This window comes from Poeciliopsis prolifica, unplaced genomic scaffold (genome assembly GCF_027474105.1).
Source record: "Poeciliopsis prolifica strain line A6 unplaced genomic scaffold, Auburn_PproV2 SCAFFOLD004, whole genome shotgun sequence".
NCBI lineage: Eukaryota > Metazoa > Chordata > Actinopteri > Cyprinodontiformes > Poeciliidae > Poeciliopsis > Poeciliopsis prolifica.
In genome coordinates, this window is record NW_026562379.1 from 7,172,417 (window position 1) to 7,189,442 (window position 17,026).

Below are 17,026 nucleotides of genomic sequence, written 5' to 3' on the forward strand. Positions count from 1 at the left end.
AGCAGCCTTTTATTCATAAATCAACCCAAAAATAATCTCCATTCATTCCAGTTCTATCATGTGACGTGATAAAAACATATTGTTTGTATTTCATGGAACATCTGCAGATGTTTTGTTTTTGAAACGTTTAGCTTGACTGATGCTTCATTTAGGTCCAATTTGCCAGTCGGAGCAAATTAGACACGACATCAACTAAACTAGCTGAAATGAAAAAAAGGTCCAACTGGACAGCAGTCAGTCTGTATGCCTATGGCCACTGAGTGAAAAAGAACATTTTGATCTAATAAGAGATGTGAACAGTTCATGATAAAGTGAGAATTGAATTGAGCTTCCTTGTTCTGCTATCCTCTAACCACGAGTGCAGAGCCATTGCAAATGTAGAAATTCATTTTAAAATGTGAATTTTGTGCTGGACAGTCTGAATGAAAAGACAAATGTAGCTCTGTATTCGTCTTCTTTACAGGCTGATGGATGTTGCATGCATGTCGAAGGCGTAAAGCCCGCGGTTTGTTTGGTTGTCGGTGCTCGGGGAAACGCTGCGCGGTGACAGAGGGAGGCTGAGCAACATCCATCACCAAAGTGCTGCACATCAATTGCCCTGAGCAAACATTGGAGTTTCTTTTTATGTCGTTATCAACAAACCTCCAAAGCCAGATTCTTTTTATGGCCAGAGCATTTATGGAATCATAAATGAGTTCAGGGAATAGTTTAAATTCACATGTTGATTACACAACTGAATTTATATTAGGAACCAATGTTTACGCATCATAGGCAATTAATCCCTTGAGTAAACAGGACATTATGTTGAAAGATTTAAATACTGAATAAGATACTTTTTTTTTGTGATTATGATCATAATTTTAATGGTAACTTTTTTTGCAACTTTATTTTTCCTACTTGTTTCATTTTGATATAATTTTTCGCTATGTTTTATCAATGCGGTCAGACCAAAGGAGCATCTCCTTCAGTTTCAGCCCAATACCTTCTGCATAGCTTAAAGCATGTTCACTCATTCATACATACAAGTATTAAGACCCGTCAGATGCCAACTAAAAAACAAGAATAGATGAACAAAAAATGTGAGAAAATGCTTTGATGAATCAAAGACTCATCAGGTGACTCTGGCAACTGTGACACCCAGGAAATCAAATTAAGTTTAAGAAACACAAACTTGTTTTGTCTTTACAATTTTATTACACTTTTCATGACAAACAGCTTGCAGGAAACACACACAGGAGAACCTGCAAAAGGAAAGAAGAAGGCAGGTTAGAATAAACACCCAAATTCCCCACATAGTGAGATGTGTGGAGAAGTCCAGTCTCCTGCTGTACCTGGTTATGCTTTCTCTGCTGCTGCCTCCTCATCTCCACCCTTGGTGTTACGTGTGTAAATCAGCTGAGCTCTGTGTTTGGACACCAGTTTGATCATGCCTGCGAGACAAAACAGGAATAACTTCAGATCATCCTTTTTATATCCCTGTTAGAATCCCTGTCAGAGTAACACAGCAGGAACAGCTGACACATTCAAATAAAATACACAAGCTGCTGCTCCATCAGTCAGCCTGACCCTGACGTTTGAATGTGTCAGATTTAAATGACTCATAAAGTTGTTCATAGCAAGTGTCCGCAGGTCAGTGTAACCACTATTTCTCTGGCTGTAAAAAGCTAAACATGCTTGTCATTAAAAGACAAATAGACAGATGTAGAGTCAATGACGCAAGCTGATATACCGGTTAAAGCTGTAGCTTTTGCTAGAGAAGTAAAAATTAATAACAAAAAACAAGACATGAGAACCATTAAATGTTCTAAAGTTACCTTTTCTGTATAAAACCTTCTTCCATCAAGCATTTTAGATTTTAAAACGGGTCAAAATGACTCGGAGGGAATAAATATGATTTGAAACAGGAAGAATGAAATATGAACGACATGACAGCTGATGAGCAACACTGATGACGCTCACTTATTGTCTCACTTGTCAACTTGAATGAATTTTTATTGTCTCTGTTTCATTTTGTGCCATCTTTGTCTCTGTGCTTCTCATTAAGAACATAAATCCTGAGCGAGTGTTCCCTGAGTGGGAAAGGCTCTCCAACTCACCAACATTCACAATGAGGTTTTTGCATGTTGCATTTTAGACCTTTCAAGTTCTTAATACTGAAGTGCAAAACCAACGAGAAATACAAAAAGTTAACATAATCACTCCAAAAATCATATTAAACTTACGTGTGCAATACAAATGTAATCATCACTTTAACTTGGTATTTTGACTGTGATGTGACTGCAGTACTTTAAGCTGACCAATGTCATTGGTTTGTAAAATCACATCAGACTTCAGCAACACTTCTCAAAGTTGCTTTACAATGAAAAGAAATAATGCAGTGGAAGAACAAGCCTACACATTTCAGACAAAATTTTATATTTCGTTGAAACTTTGCATAGACTTAAGATACTTTAAACACCTATATTTGACTTGATTAAGTCCAACACTTTAGGGCTTTTAAAGACACTTTTGTAATAGCAAGTCTGCAGAAGGTTGCTACAAACTGACTAATTTCAGTATCCATGTCCTTCTCTGTTATGTTTCCCACATAAAATAGGACTAATTAACAAATAGTCAAGCACATTTAAACTCTGTACATCCACTTTAGATGACATCCTGCTCATCCCAAATGGACCTGCATAGCAGCCAGAGCTGGATGGTGGGGTGTACCTTTGGCGAGCAGCTCCTGGAGGGCATTCCTGGCCAGAGAGCCACGGATCTTCAGCCTTTCCGACACGACGGCGGGGGTGATGAGCTTGTAGTTGGGAACTTCTTTGTACAACTTGTCGTAGGTTGCCTTGTCGAAGAGGACCAAGTTGTTGAGCTTGTCCCTCACTTTTCCCTTGGACCACTTCTGCTCAGTAGCAAAGGGATCGTGTTACATTCAAACATTTAGTTATTTCTTTGAGGTTTAGATAAAGGCTGATCACCACTCACCTTCTTCTTGGCTTTGCCTCCAGACTTGTTGACTGGATCCTTGTCCTTCTTGGACTTCCCAGCGTCCTTCTTCTTGTCCTGCTTAGGAGGCTGGAAGCAAAAAGCATCAAATTAAAATGCTTCACACAGACCTCATGTTTACCCTACACATACATGTGCAGAGCCCTTAGACTTAATGTTCATTATGATTATAGGATTTAAAACAAAAACTGAATTACAAAGCAACATCTTTGTTGATTCACACAATTAACATGTAGCTGTCAATAACCAAATAACTAACATTTAGTATTTGTTTTCATACTGGTCCAGTATGAAAAGATTGTCATTGATTATTTTTGTATCTATTTGTCCTAAATCTGACAATCTTTAAGTAATAAAGCTCAGTCAATGTTTAGGTAATAAGAACACAAAGCAGATCTCAAATTCTGCTAATTCTGTACAAAAACAGAGAAGCCAACCCAACAGAAATCTGAAGTTAAAAAAAAAAAAATAATAAAATAAATACCAGCCACCATCACAAAAAAACAACACAGAAGAAATGGGATCTGGATAAGATTTTAAATGGATTTAGTCACAATATTAAGCCTTGTAACATGATGAAATATTGCATAAACTTTGAAAACACTTAAGTTCACGTTTTCAGGTTTAGTTTGAGAAAGAAAACCATTTATTTGTACACATATTTAACAAGTGTGAAGACTAATGAATAATCTTACAATGTAAATATTAATCTTTGCAAAATGCCTAGGTGCTTAATTTTGTTTTGTAAATGGATTTTAAAAAGTAAAAGTAATCTGCGGAGTCAGCTAATTGTAAAAACATTTTCCGCTGGCCAAAAGTTTAAATTTCAAGTCAGTAGGAAGACACTTGTACACGGAAAGAAAAAAAAGGGGCATCTTATCCTAGAAATCTGTCAAATTATCTTCATCAAAAATTGTGAAGAATATTTTTGACTGTTGATCATCTAAATTGAAATACATGGGTCACACAATCTGAAGTCACGGCCTTGTCTTCCAATGATTAGCCAAACACAAACGCTGTCTTTTTGTACCCTTATGTCTCATGACAAAGATTTAGCTAGAGCTCGTAAAAATGTATTAGTTTTATTATTCCAATAAGAGCTATGATTGGCCTAAGTATCTTTCAGCTAGCTTTCTGTCGGCTCCGCGCAGATGAAAGCGTGGTGGGTCTAGCAAACCAGCTAGCATCCTTCGCAGGACGTAAACTCAGTGATAAACAATCTCCTACGACTTTTATCGAAGCAAATGACACGCATTGATCCAAGGGGTCATTCCGAAAAACTGGGGACTCAAACGCATACACTAAAGTCACTTAAATGTTTTATTTTCCCAAATAAAACGTGTTATCCGTAGCCTCACCATGTTTCCTCGTCAAGATGTCGGTGCGAAAGGAAGTCCACCCGTGCAACTGTCCCTAGACAACCCGTATGCACGGAAGTGATCAAAGGAATTATGGGAGCCTGAGTTTCCTCAAGTTTTGTAGTCTTTCTAAAAATGTAATTTTCCTGCCAGCCACTACAGTGGAGATAGTATATTAATTTTAATATGAATGCGGACTTTTTTAAAACCTCAAATCAAGTGCAAACAAGTAGAAACAGATTACCGTAAAATAAATAACATTTTGTTGTGAAAAGGTACGTGTTAACGTCACGTGACAAGTGGGAGGAAGTCAAACCTGGCAAAGATGGTGATTTTCAGTGTTTATGTCGTGAATAAAGCTGGGGGGTTAATTTACCAGTATGACAACTACGTACCAAGAACTGAAGTGGAAAAGACCTTCAGCTACCCTTTAGACTTGGTGCTGAAACATCATGATGAAAAAGTCATCGTATCGTTTGGCCAGCGGGACGGAATTAAAGGTAATGTTAGCCTGAACCCAATGCGAAGGGTTAGAATAATTTTTGCCTCAAGTGAATCTGTTGTCTTTCAGTTGGACACGCATTGCTGTCCATCAATGGAGTGGACGTGCTGGGAAAAAATACAGCCGACGGAAAAGACATCCTGGAATATTTAAAGGACGCAGGAAACTATCCGGTTTCGATCCGGTTTGGACGGGCTCGCCTTAGCTCCAATGAGAAGCTGATGCTGGCGTCCATGTTTCACTCGTAAGTCACTCTGGGACTGAAACGTTGCTTGGTGCTGCCGTGCAGATGACGGTGTTATTTATTAAGGAAACGAGGTGTGTTCAACACCTCCACCTGCAGGGAGGTGCAGCTCGCAAGTTATAACAATCCTGATAACATCAAATATTCCTACATTGTCTTTTGCTTTATGATTTTGCAACCACAAACATTGATTTATTTTATTAGGAATTTATGTGAAAGACCGACAGAGATCTGCAGCCCCTGGGGGCCATTATCCTGCAAACTTTTAGATGCATGCTTGCACCGACATACATAAATCAAATGACTAATTTGCATCTCATCATTCCTTCTGGGACCTGCTAATTAGTTATTCGTTTGATTCAGGTCACCCCGAATGCAACAGTCCCATGATGCAACATTGTGGCAGCATCATACTTTCTATAAGTCATCACCAAACTTTCTAGTGCCATTAATAGTTTTTTTTTTCCATTTTAAAAGTTAATTATAATTGCCTCTGATGTTGACACTTGACATTTCTCCCTAGGTTATTTGCCATCGGTTCACAGCTGTCTCCTGAAGTGGGAAGTTCAGGCATTGAGATGCTGGAAACGGATGTGTTCAAACTCCACTGCTTTCAGACTCTTACAGGTTGGTACCTCTTAAAGCAGTCAACTACCATGTTAACATTATATAAACATTATAATGCACCACTGTAGAAATGTATAAATATGAAGTTGTTTAATAAAGCAAATAAGATTAACCTAATATTAATTAAGTACAAGGACTGGACAATAATTAGGCATAAACTTGCTGATATCCAAGAAAAATCTTGACACAAAAGTTAGACTATATACAACACCCTCCTCATCTGTAGACACCTTTGGTAACAATGCGTAGATTCATCTCAGTAACATGATCTGATCTGAAAACTGTAGGAAAAGCACTTTTCCACCAGTGAAATGGTTCCATTATTCTCATCAGTTTTATAATTTATACTTTAAAGTAGGGCTGTCAAACTAATTCTCCTTTCAGGCTGCATCAAGATCATGAATATTGTCAAATGTTGACTGATGGCAGAATGTTTAGGTAAAACTACCCATTAACAAACTGTTAAAATATTATACATTTTGCTGTGTTCAGTGAGTAATTAAAAAAAATAAGATTAGACATTCAAGTTATTTAGCAATATATACGTAAAAACTGATTTGACTGATCCAATAATATTTTTGTGCACAGCTGCCCAGAATTGGCCTGGCGCGCGCGAGTTTGACGCATGTGCTTTAAAATGTTAAGCTGATCAAAATGTTTAGGAGCTTTAAGTCTTTACGGACTTGTTGTTGCGGCACAGAGATTTGTTTCTCTTGGTCACTCTTCCATTGCAGAGTCAAGTTCAGGGAGGAAAAGTGCTACTAAACCTGCCCATCTCAAAGGCAGAATAATTAAAACATTTATTACAAATTTTTAAAAAAGAAGTAATGACCAACAAGGCTGCAGTAAGACCTCTGTGTTATACCCATCAAAGCTCATTGTCTCTGCTTGTAAACTGGTTGTTTCTCTTCGCTGTTCCATCTTTTCTCCTCCAGGGATAAAGTTTATTGTGCTGGCAGACCCTCGACAGTCTGGTATTGACGCCTTGTTGAAGAAGATTTACGAGATCTACTCAGATTTTGCTCTGAAGAACCCGTTCTACTCTCTGGAAATGCCCATCAGGTATGTGGACAGTAACAGAACTGTGTTGTTGCCTTCAGCTCACTACTTTCATATTTTATATTTATAATGACAGTGTTTCACACTGTTAGCATCAAGTGATTTATTACGTTTTGGTTTGTTTTCATGCGTTTGGATCCAGGTGCGAACTGTTTGATCAGAATCTGAAGAGTGCGCTGGAGGTTGCAGAGAAAGCTGGAAACTTTGGAGCCGGGTCATAAACATCAGTTAACTCCTCATCACAGCATGTGTGTGCAAATTAAATTTCTGACTGGAATAAGAGCTTTTTTTTGTTAAATTGTCTTGAACGCTTGTCTGCTTTTTCAAATTAAAGCTGTATATACATAATGTTTTGTAAATACTTGACACAATAAAACCTAAACTGTAAATATTCAGTTGCTTCTGTCTGCATGTGTGTTTTAATATAAATTATTTTAGATTTAACCTTTAAGACATTGAGACTCTGGTGTGAAAATGAATAATTATTTTTCTTTAGAATGTTGCACTTTCCATTCATGATTGGTCTGTGCAAGTTTTATATGTACAGTTTGGATCCTGTTGGGGAGTACTAGTATAGTCTGAATAGAAAAATCCACCTGTCCATTTGGCACATTTTATTATATGAAAAACATTTAGATTTGTTAACTTAGTGTTGCATACCAAGAAACAACTAGCACAAGTGTCGTACACTTTAATGTCCTGTAGGATTGATAGCGGGGGTATTGGAGAGGTTGAGGTCTGACTTTAGTCTGCCTTCTTGGGCAAACGTCCCATCTTGGTTTGGATGTTCTGTAGCAGGAAGTATCCGACAGTGGTCACCAAGCAGGTCATCTCTGCTACCCAGAAAGCTATTTCCCAGCTGTGGTACTTGGCAATAGTGCCGAAGGGTAGTCCAGCCAGGAAGCCACCAACTAAAGGGGAAAAGAAAAGGATGAAAATGAAACCTGTCATATTAAGACACTGTTTATCTAATGGCGAAATGTTCTGTTATACCAGAAACAGAAGAAAAAAAAAAACAATCAATCTTCAAAGTACTGTAAAGAAATTTGAGCTAATAAACCACTAATAAACCTACTTGTTTGCTGAATAGAAAAAGATACATGGTTAAAAATGCTTAGCAAAAGAAAAAGAAATATCTGCAATGTGTGTTGTGCATTTGTATTCAGCTGTCTGAAGTCCATATTTGGCAACACCACCTTTTGATATGATTACAGCGGGAAATCTATGGGAGCATACCTAACCACTTTGCATGTGTGAGAAACAGGAATTTTTGAGAAATTTTCCCAGAAAATTTGGTCGAGCTTAGTCAGGCATTTCCACAGTAATGAAATTATATCCGACTATGTTAAATTTGTGTTTCTTCTACTGACATTTTATGTAACAAAAACTATAAACTCCATAATGCAGGGGAGTTATAAGCTCTAACTAAAGGAATAAACTTCAACTATCTCAGCAAACCTGTAAAAGAATCTAGTGCCTGTAAATGGGTTACGGTGTTTTTCTGGTTTCCACACCAGAAAAACACCCATTTTAATGAGTGTTTTTCTCACTAATATTTGCTTTTCATAAATATCTTTTTTGCTCTGTTTTCAGTAAAACAGAGCAAAAAACAGTATAGATAGATAGCAGAACATTGTACACTTACTATTCGCCATCAGTCCGACTATGGCATGAGATGTCCCACAGTAATTGGGAGGAGCCGTTTCATTGGCTAATATTCCGAACAATGCTATTGGTCCATATGAAGAGAAGCCAAAAGCAGAGCCCAAGATCAGTATCCAAACCTGAAGGTACAAAGAGATGAAATCATATTGGTATCAGATTGTCCAGCCTCCATTGTGGATTATTACAATCATTAAAGGCTTACAGTCATTAAGTTCTACCTATTAGGATCTTTGTTACCTTTGAGCTGTCAGCAGTGACTGTGACCCTGAATAGATACATGGACACAGACATTCCAGCCATCATACAGATCAGGATGAAGTGACGAGGATTGCCATAGATTCTTAGCCCTTGCTACATAAAACAGAGCCAAAATGCAAAATATTAAGGAATATGCAAAACATAATAATTTTAATTCTTTTGTATTTTAGCCCACAATATTATTCATTCATAATTTTTAGCTATGGATTCATCATGCATCATTCATCAATATGACTGTTAAAGAGTGATGCCATCTTATTTAAATGTGTGCTATTTAGTAAACAATAACAGCTGATTTAATTTGAGACTCGTTGTGGCCTGGTGCGTGTGTCCATATTTCCTCTTCTAAAGGTTTAAATAAACTGGGCAGCTGGTAAAAGCAACTATTTTGTCATGTTTTCCACAGAAGAGGATGCAGTTCAGTCAGCCTTACTTTGGCGACAGCCTTGTCAGAGATGTAACCTGCTGCCAGACTGCCCAACAAGCCTCCAACCTCCAGGGCACTCATGTATGAACTACCTGTGAAGAAGAAAACCGATTGACCAGTCGTCATACGCCGAACTCTCAGCCCATTTCTCCACAGACCCTGAAGGTGTCTGTGTGCCCAATCCATCTTCAGTACCCATCAGCGTGGACTGGCCCTTGTCTTGGATGAGGAACAACTGCCCCCAGTCGGTACAGGCCGTCTTCACCCCGAACACCACCAGGTAGGACACGGACAGCAGCCACAGGTAGGGCGACAGCAGGAACTCGGAGAGGGTGCTGTCATCTACGGAGGTGCCTGAGCAGAAAGAGAAGTGGATAAAACAGACCACTTGGTACGACGATGTACCCAGAGATTGTGACCAATGAGATTCATACAGGAACAGAAACACCTCTTAACAACACGCAGTGTTTTCATTGAGCCTGTGAAGGAGTAAAGTCCACCCACATACTGACCTTCAGTCACAGCATTACAAATACACATAACAGACCCAGCCGGCACAACAGACATTGTCTGAGACAAGCCTGTGATGAAACAATAGAGTCTGTCTGAAACTTGACGCTAAATGCTGATTCAGCATCAGTCTCACCTCCTTTGCCTTTTTTGGTTGCCGCCTCTATGTTAGGCAGACCCACATCCTTGGGCTCATTCTTGATCACCAGCAGGCAAACAATGGAGACAACCAGGCAGATCATCCCAGAGAATGACAAAATCGTCCTCCAGCTGTATGTCTGAGCCAGCACTGTGGCGATGATGGGGCCCAAGCTGCCCGCCAGGTTCATACTGCAGGAGAGAACAGCCCACCACGTCCCGAACTGAGAGGGCTCAAACCACTGAAACAATCAGAGCATCAGGAGGACGTGTTAGCATACAATAAGAAATGAATGGTGACATCTACTGAACAACAACTCTACTGAACAAACCTCTGGCTCCCCTGGAATAGACAAACTACTTTATTAAGTAAGTGGAACAGCAGTGAGTTGTTCCACTTACTTATGGTAAAGGAGGCAAAACAAATCTCAAAGTTTGATTGTTAAAGAACTGCAGAAAAATGTGCCACCTCGGCATCAAACAATCATAACAACTTGACTATCTCGGATGGTTATCTGGGAGCTTTTCCTTTGTCATGTGAAGTTTGCAAAACTCTACAGACTCAGAAATTTGCTGCTACACATTTTTGACTTTCTGATTTAATATTTCTCTTGTTCCAATGATTGCAAACCAGTAGTTACTACCTAAACCTTATAATGAGTACTTCTACTTCTGTCAGTCACTTTTTTTGATTGACCGCTATTAAATATAGGCAGTAGTACTACTACTGGTTATGTGATATTGATCATTTGTTCTCACGGTTCCCAAACTGTGGTTCAGGTGAGCAGAGTTTTAAAGCACAGCACTTTAAATTAAATATTGCACACAGGCAGTTCTTTGCAACAACACTTTTCCACACATTGATGTTGGGATTCATTGTGGAGTTTCAGCCACCAACCTTTCAATATGTCTCTTTTCAATTATATTATCATACCATGTCATATCTTTAATTAGTGTTATGCATAGTAGTAGTATTATGGTGGTTTAAATAAACGTCATCAGGAGTTCAAATGTGATTGCTTTGATTCGCAGGGAGGCTGCTGGGTACCTTACGGAGCACTCTGCCGCATGGAGGCCAGCCCAGGCCCTGGCCCAGGCCGTTGAGGAACCACAGAACAGAGAACACGGCCACAGTGGAGGACCAGGAGAAGACCACGTTGATGCTTCCCACCACGAACAAACCGCTGGAGAAGAGCCAGCGAGCACTGATCTGGTCTGAAAGCACGCCACTGATGAACTTACTGATAGCGTAGGCCAAGGACTGACTGCTGGTGATCATGCCTGAACAGAGAAACACAGAGCAGCAGCTTTAAAATGGTCCTAACAAATATCCCGCAAAAGCATTAAAACAAAGAGCCTCATACCCAGATCATCTTTGTCCAGCTTAATTTCTTGCATCACAGAAGGCATCACAAAGGAGAAAGTCTTTCTATTAAAGTAATAAAGCGTGTAGCCCACGAACATGGCCAGAAAGATTGTGGCTCTGTAGTATCCATAACTTGCTGTAGCCATGGTTGCAGTTTCAGTCCTTGCAGAATCCGAGAAAAACAGAGAGGACCCTGAGAGCGGCTGCCGATCACAGACCTGCGCTGCCTGTGACAGTGAACTTTGCTTGGGGATCCAGGGTGCAGGAGCAGCTGCTTCTACCAGGAGCTGTTTGCAATCAGCGCGGCGAGGTTAAAGGTCAACTTCTCTGCCCTGAGGCTGATTTGAGTCTTGCTGTCGCCCCCGTGTGCCGCTCGGGCCAGAAACCCACCTGATGAAATGTCAGCTCCTCAACTGCAGAGCCAAGTCCGCTCAGGAAGCCCCCGTGACACAGCCGGCCATGTGATGGTGTTACTGAAGGAGTCCTCTGACCGGTGTGTGTAATAATTTACCAGAGTCCAAGAGTCCCAGAGCAGCAGCAGCAGCAGCAGCAGGAGGAGGGAGGCTCCCACCCGCGCGAGGGTTGGTTTCGCCCTGGGAACCATCAGTCCAGATAGAATGAGACATGCGGAAGATACACGTTGAAATTCACTTTAACTCCATTTTCTTTTAAGCGTTACAATTTGCATTAAAAAGGCTCTTCTTGTTCGAAGTGACTTTAAATGGCGTAAAAAACGAATCTCTTCGAGGGACCTGGTTTGCTGTAAATAAAAGCTACGGTTAGAAAAGTTAACTAAAATAACTTTTTCCTAGTTTCCGCATCATGTGGGTCAAGTGGCGCCGCCCAGCGCCTGGGAGCCAATACAACAATAGCGTTGGCTCTCGTGGGAGAATGTATAAAGTAATCCTCCACAATTGTTGAAAATGACAATACTTATCATCTCTGTTGCTATTATTAATGTGAGTGATTTTTTTAAATTTGTGTTATTTTGCCAATAAAGCGTTATCGATGCAATCACCATGAACCACGGCGCTGTCTTTCTAGTAGCCAGCAGGGGGCGACAAAATCATTCAAATCGTAAAACTATCAACTGATGTTTTAGCAGACGCTCATATTTTGCAAAATCTCGCGCAAGTTTCCAGTTTTGATCAGCATAGTATGAGGCGGAGTTCTGTAATTTTACATATAGGGAAATCGGTCGTCCTTGCTAATGTTTACCTTTAAAATAGATGAATGTGCGGAGAGATACACGACATCTGGCTTTGCATGAATATCAAACTCATAAACAGCTGTATCATCGACAGCATTTACAGTAATAATAATAATAATAATTGAAACTCGATAAGACTTGTAAAGTCAGATTGAAGTCGTTTCAACAAAAACAAGTAATATATTTTTAGGGAAGAAAGGTTTCCTGACCGCCAACAGTGACCCCGCGTCTCAGTTCACGTTGCTCCTCCCCTTTTACTGACTGCGTTTTATTTCTATAGCAACCGACAACAAACCTTGTCGAAACTTACAGAGACCAAGTATCCGGGTTATCTAAACGGTTCTTGGATGTGGAGGCTGCTTAGAAAGCACAGAAGATAAGCTCTCGACACTATGGTAAGCTCTGCAACGACATGAACTTTAGTTTCCTCTTATTTCGCTTCCCTGACATTTCAGGCTGCACGAGCGACCGAGTCCATCTCATCTCCATAATTAACGCCAAATCCTTATAGGTTTGTCATTTGTTTGTTTTGCGTTATTGTCGATCCTTCCAGAAACCCGCGTCCATCTCCAGAGCCTCTGGCAGGTACCGCAGGTTGGCCGACACGTCCAGTGTGGACGAGGAACTGTTTGACAAACCGGTGAGGGTCACAGGGGGCCGAAGGTCAAACCGCAGCTTTGACTTGGAGTTTCACATTTCAGATCGTTTTCAATCCATCGAGGGAGATATTCGAACAGCTTCACACATATTCATTTTCCTCTAGAGTACCGTGCAAGAACGAGTTGCAGTCTTTTCTTTTTTTAAATGAGAGGATACAATATCACGATTTGAATGTTATTATAGGAGACAAAAGGCATCCGATACAGGACAAGATTGATCTTTGTTTCTTATGTAGTCAGTTGTAAATATGAACACTCAAACACGTGCTTGCAAGCATAAATAAAAGTAAACATTTCATGTCTCATCCTGTGATCATAACAATTTGTGGTTTTCAATGAGGGATCATGTTTTGACGTTGGTCAATTCATTTGTTTTAATTACAGACTATGCACAATGGAAGATTAAAAAAAATGTAGAATTTTTTATTTTGTTTGTAATCTAACTACTAAAAAAATGTTGGTTTTTCCCCTTGTGTGTATTTTTTAAAGTCATCAAGATATCAGCTGATCCATTCATAGGTTAAAATTATAGATCATAAATCAGATTTTCAGAGTGTTTGAACTGCCTGTCAAAAACGAATTACTCGAGGGTTTATGCCTTGTTGATTAATTGCATCTGCTGCTTAGTTGTGACATTTAAAATATATATTTTAAACGAAAACAGAATCTGGGTGATTTCCAGATGCCAGCATTCTGTTTCTATGCATTTTAAAAAGCATTTTTCACCCCTTTTTCAAATTAAAGACAACATTTAGAAAGGTGGAGTGATCCAATTTCCGTGAAGTTTCATGAACTGCTGCTACTGAATATTTGTTTGTTGGTTTTCACACGCGACTATCCAGAACAACAGCGAATCAATGGCAGAACCAACCAAGGCGAAGAAAGAGCAAAGGATCCTTCAGATCATCACCAAAGACTTAATCCGGACTCTCAGGTCAGGTCTCGAAAAGCCTCTTTAAAGTTTTCAAGTGTTCATGTGTAGTATTGGAGGGGAAGCCATGAAAGACGACACCTAATGGCTCTGGAAGACTGACATGCATAATCCACACGATATTTTACACAAATTTCCTCAATGCTTGCAGAGTTCCACGGATAGAACGTATAGAAGACACCATTTCCCTTCCGTCATCTGGGATTAGAGGGATCATCTCAAATGCTCGCATTGGTATCAATGAAGAGAGAGAAGCTATAAAACAAGCTTATCGTAAAGAAAAAGAGGAAAAACTGGTAACAAATATCAGTTTCATTAAAAAAGACGTTCCAGTCGAAGGTCAGAACTTTAATGTTTTTCTATCTGGTTCTGAGCTAGAAAGCTGCTGAAGAGAGAAAGAATCAACTCGTGGACATAGACCAATCTCAAAAACAACACCCAGAGTTAACAGAAGTGGAGCAAGATGCCGAGAAGCGTTCGAAACGGATCCGCAGTCGGGCCTACGACCTGAAGATGGAGGAAGAGCAGGAGATCAAATCGCTCAATAAAGTAGGCAGCCATAGACTCGTTATAGACGTCAAAAGTTAAATAAAGTGAAAGCTTTCTGGTTGTCATCAGTACTTCTGCTTGTGCGCTGTACAGTTGATCCTGTGTGCTAAAGCTCAAGCCACGTGGGATGAGCAGCTTGAGGAAAAGAAAGAGATCAAGGGCCTGATGGACGAAGAGGAGAAGCGTCTGGACATTATGATGGAGGTGGAGCGACGCAGAGGTTTAGCGGATATGAAGATGATAGAGGACCTTCACAAAAAACAGAGAATGGAGTAAAACAGAACACACACACACACACCTTTTTTTCATTTTACTCAGTGATATAAACAGTACCTTGTAAAAATATTCACTCTTATATTTTTCATGTAAAAATTATAACTAGAGTACTTCAATGTACTCTATTGGACAATTGAGATAGATCAACAGAAAGTAAGGCATAGATGAGATTTAAAGATATCTCACGTAAAGGAACCAATCAAAATAAAGACAGGGGGCCAGGGTCAGGTGATGCAAAAACTTAATGTTTTGGGCAATTAAATACAATTGAAGATAAATAAAGGCAAAGATTTAACTATTTTGCTGCAGCTATCAATGAGTTTTAAATACATGGTTGCAATATTGAGTTATATGATTGGGTTTGATGATGAACTTGGATTATTTTAATTCCAAGTCATGAAGAAAACAAAAATTCAAGTCTGCTTGAAACTCTGACTTCAGAATCAGATTCATTTGTTTTAAATCAAAATATGTTTGTGTAATCAGACAAACAAAGAATTTGACTTTGATTCCACTTTGCACTCAATGAGGACATAAAAAAAAGTTATGCAAACGGGCATTTTTTGAAAATACCTTTCACAACAGAGGAAGACAAGGTTGAACTGAGTGACAGCATTTAGGATGAGGATGTATTTACATTCAAATCATACGTCTTGTGCGTCGGTTTAACTAAAAGAAAAAACAGGATTTAAGTTGGTGTGAAAACTTTCGCAAGGTACTCCATTGTTAAAACAAAATTTATATTTTGACCACATTACATATTCTCTTTCATATGATAAAGTTTGATCTGCCAAAACTTTATCATATTTTAGAGGGAAGGACCAGATTTACGGCCAGATCAAAGAGCGAATGGAGGAAAAACTAAATGAAAACATGCTGAGAGAGCTCGAGAAAGAGCAGATCCATAGGGACCAGGAGAGGATGAACCGGGAATATCTTGAGGTGCTGATATAAGACAGAGGTACATTTTGCAGAGGGAGGTGAAGCTTGGGCAAATTGTGCAACCACTATGCATGTTTTCTTCCAGGGCCTGGAGAGGAAGAAGAAGGAGCAGCAGCTTCTTCAGGAAGAGATTATGCGCATCAATGCGGACGTTATGCGGACCAAGGAGAAGAGGCTGGAAGAGGAGAAGATGGCCAACAATAAAGCTATGGAGTACCTGAAACAGAAAATGGTCAAAAGGACACAATTTCTATATATAATCTGTCCATTGGCCTGGTATATCTTTTCACACTGCATGTGCTTCGCTCTGCACCGATATTTTCATGGCAGGAGCGGGAGGAAGAATTTGAAGCAGAGCAACAACGCCTCAAGAAGGAGAAGGAGAAGGAGATAACTCGGCTGAGGGCCCTGCAGGAGCGGGCAAAAGATTACAAGGCTGAGCAGGTTAGTTGGGGACCGACGTGGGATCTGCTCACTGTGATCCCGCACCGGGATCTTTTCACTTTAAAGCACACATGTTGTTTTGAATTGGAAAGGACGCGATCCGTGCTAAGAGGAGCCAGGATATCAGCGACCGAAAATGGAGGATGCAGCAGAAAGAGCTGGCTGAAAAGAGAGCCAGAGAAGAAGCCAATCTGAAGGCGTCTCGCCTGGAGCAGGTCAAAAACAAGGAGTACTGCATGATGATGGAGGCCAACCGGGAGAAGGCTGACATGGAGAGGGTGCTAAAGTACATACACTGATCCTCTTTTCTTCTTCTTTATTTAGCCAAAAGTACATTTGAAATGTTTCTCGGTTGCTGCTACGCTTCTTTTCACAGGACTCAAATGGCAATAATAGCCAAGGAGAAGGAGGTGGAGCAGAAACATCAGGAGGAAGCGCAGCGTCACGCAGCGAGCCTTCGCCAGCAGGTGAAGGAACAGGAGCTCCTTGCTCTTGAAAAGCGCAGAGAAAGGCTCAAGGAGGCCGAACGGATGTTCGAAGAAGAGCGGCAGAGAAATATGCGCCTCCTTGAAGTCAAAGAACGAAAACTCCAGGAGCTCAAGTGAGTTCGTCTTGGACACGATTTCCTCTTGTGTGTCTCTATCTGTGTGTCAAATGCGTTTCTAATGACTAAACCTGACGTTCCCGTTATTGTGTGCAGGGCTACAGGGATCCCTGAAAAGTATTGCACACAGGTGGAACGAAAGTCCCGGAAAATAATAACGGATCCAAGAGCTGTGAAGGCCTGAAGCTCATCCAGTCATTTCAGAACAAATAAAGAATTTTAATAATTGTTATTTATGAACAATACTTATTGCAATTTAT

General features: G+C 40.0%; 4 protein-coding genes across 5 annotated transcripts; 2 read left to right on the plus strand and 2 right to left on the minus strand.

Moving 5' to 3' along the window:
* Window positions 1-1,171: 1,171 nt before the first annotated feature.
* Window positions 1,172-4,455, minus strand: rps25 (ribosomal protein S25). Its single transcript, XM_055028969.1, has 5 exons — window positions 4,356-4,455; window positions 2,977-3,066; window positions 2,710-2,893; window positions 1,332-1,430; window positions 1,172-1,241 (listed from the first exon to the last, which is right to left on the minus strand). The coding sequence occupies exons 1-4, from the start codon at window positions 4,356-4,358 to the stop codon at window positions 1,336-1,338; spliced, it is 372 nt and encodes a 123-aa protein (XP_054884944.1). The 5' UTR covers window positions 4,359-4,455; the 3' UTR covers window positions 1,172-1,241; window positions 1,332-1,335.
* A 187-nt stretch (window positions 4,456-4,642) lies between these two features.
* trappc4 (trafficking protein particle complex subunit 4) lies at window positions 4,643-7,182 on the plus strand. The gene is made up of 5 exons (XM_055028968.1): window positions 4,643-4,855; window positions 4,927-5,101; window positions 5,625-5,728; window positions 6,664-6,790; window positions 6,930-7,182. Exons 1-5 carry the CDS (start codon window positions 4,681-4,683, stop codon window positions 7,006-7,008), a joined length of 660 nt encoding a protein of 219 aa, XP_054884943.1. The 5' UTR covers window positions 4,643-4,680; the 3' UTR covers window positions 7,009-7,182.
* A 204-nt stretch (window positions 7,183-7,386) lies between these two features.
* slc37a4a (solute carrier family 37 member 4a) lies at window positions 7,387-12,617 on the minus strand. 2 transcript variants are annotated; one of them, XM_055028963.1, is made up of 9 exons: window positions 12,571-12,617; window positions 11,150-11,744; window positions 10,834-11,066; window positions 9,784-10,027; window positions 9,333-9,491; window positions 9,144-9,229; window positions 8,690-8,803; window positions 8,433-8,571; window positions 7,387-7,698 (listed from the first exon to the last, which is right to left on the minus strand). In XM_055028963.1, exons 2-9 carry the CDS (start codon window positions 11,295-11,297, stop codon window positions 7,532-7,534), a joined length of 1,290 nt encoding a protein of 429 aa, XP_054884938.1. In that variant the 5' UTR covers window positions 11,298-11,744; window positions 12,571-12,617; the 3' UTR covers window positions 7,387-7,531. The 2 variants fall into 2 exon arrangements, with proteins under 2 accessions (XP_054884938.1, XP_054884939.1); XM_055028964.1 differs by lacking the exon at window positions 12,571-12,617 and having other exon boundaries at window positions 11,150-11,438; window positions 11,542-11,616.
* Window positions 12,618-12,634: 17 nt separating this feature from the next.
* cfap45 (cilia and flagella associated protein 45) lies at window positions 12,635-16,998 on the plus strand. The gene is made up of 12 exons (XM_055028962.1): window positions 12,635-12,756; window positions 12,915-13,001; window positions 13,863-13,954; window positions 14,103-14,247; window positions 14,330-14,500; window positions 14,594-14,772; window positions 15,589-15,718; window positions 15,804-15,950; window positions 16,049-16,162; window positions 16,255-16,448; window positions 16,539-16,763; window positions 16,863-16,998. Exons 1-12 carry the CDS (start codon window positions 12,754-12,756, stop codon window positions 16,948-16,950), a joined length of 1,575 nt encoding a protein of 524 aa, XP_054884937.1. The 5' UTR covers window positions 12,635-12,753; the 3' UTR covers window positions 16,951-16,998.
* The last annotated feature ends 28 nt before the right edge of the window (window positions 16,999-17,026 follow it).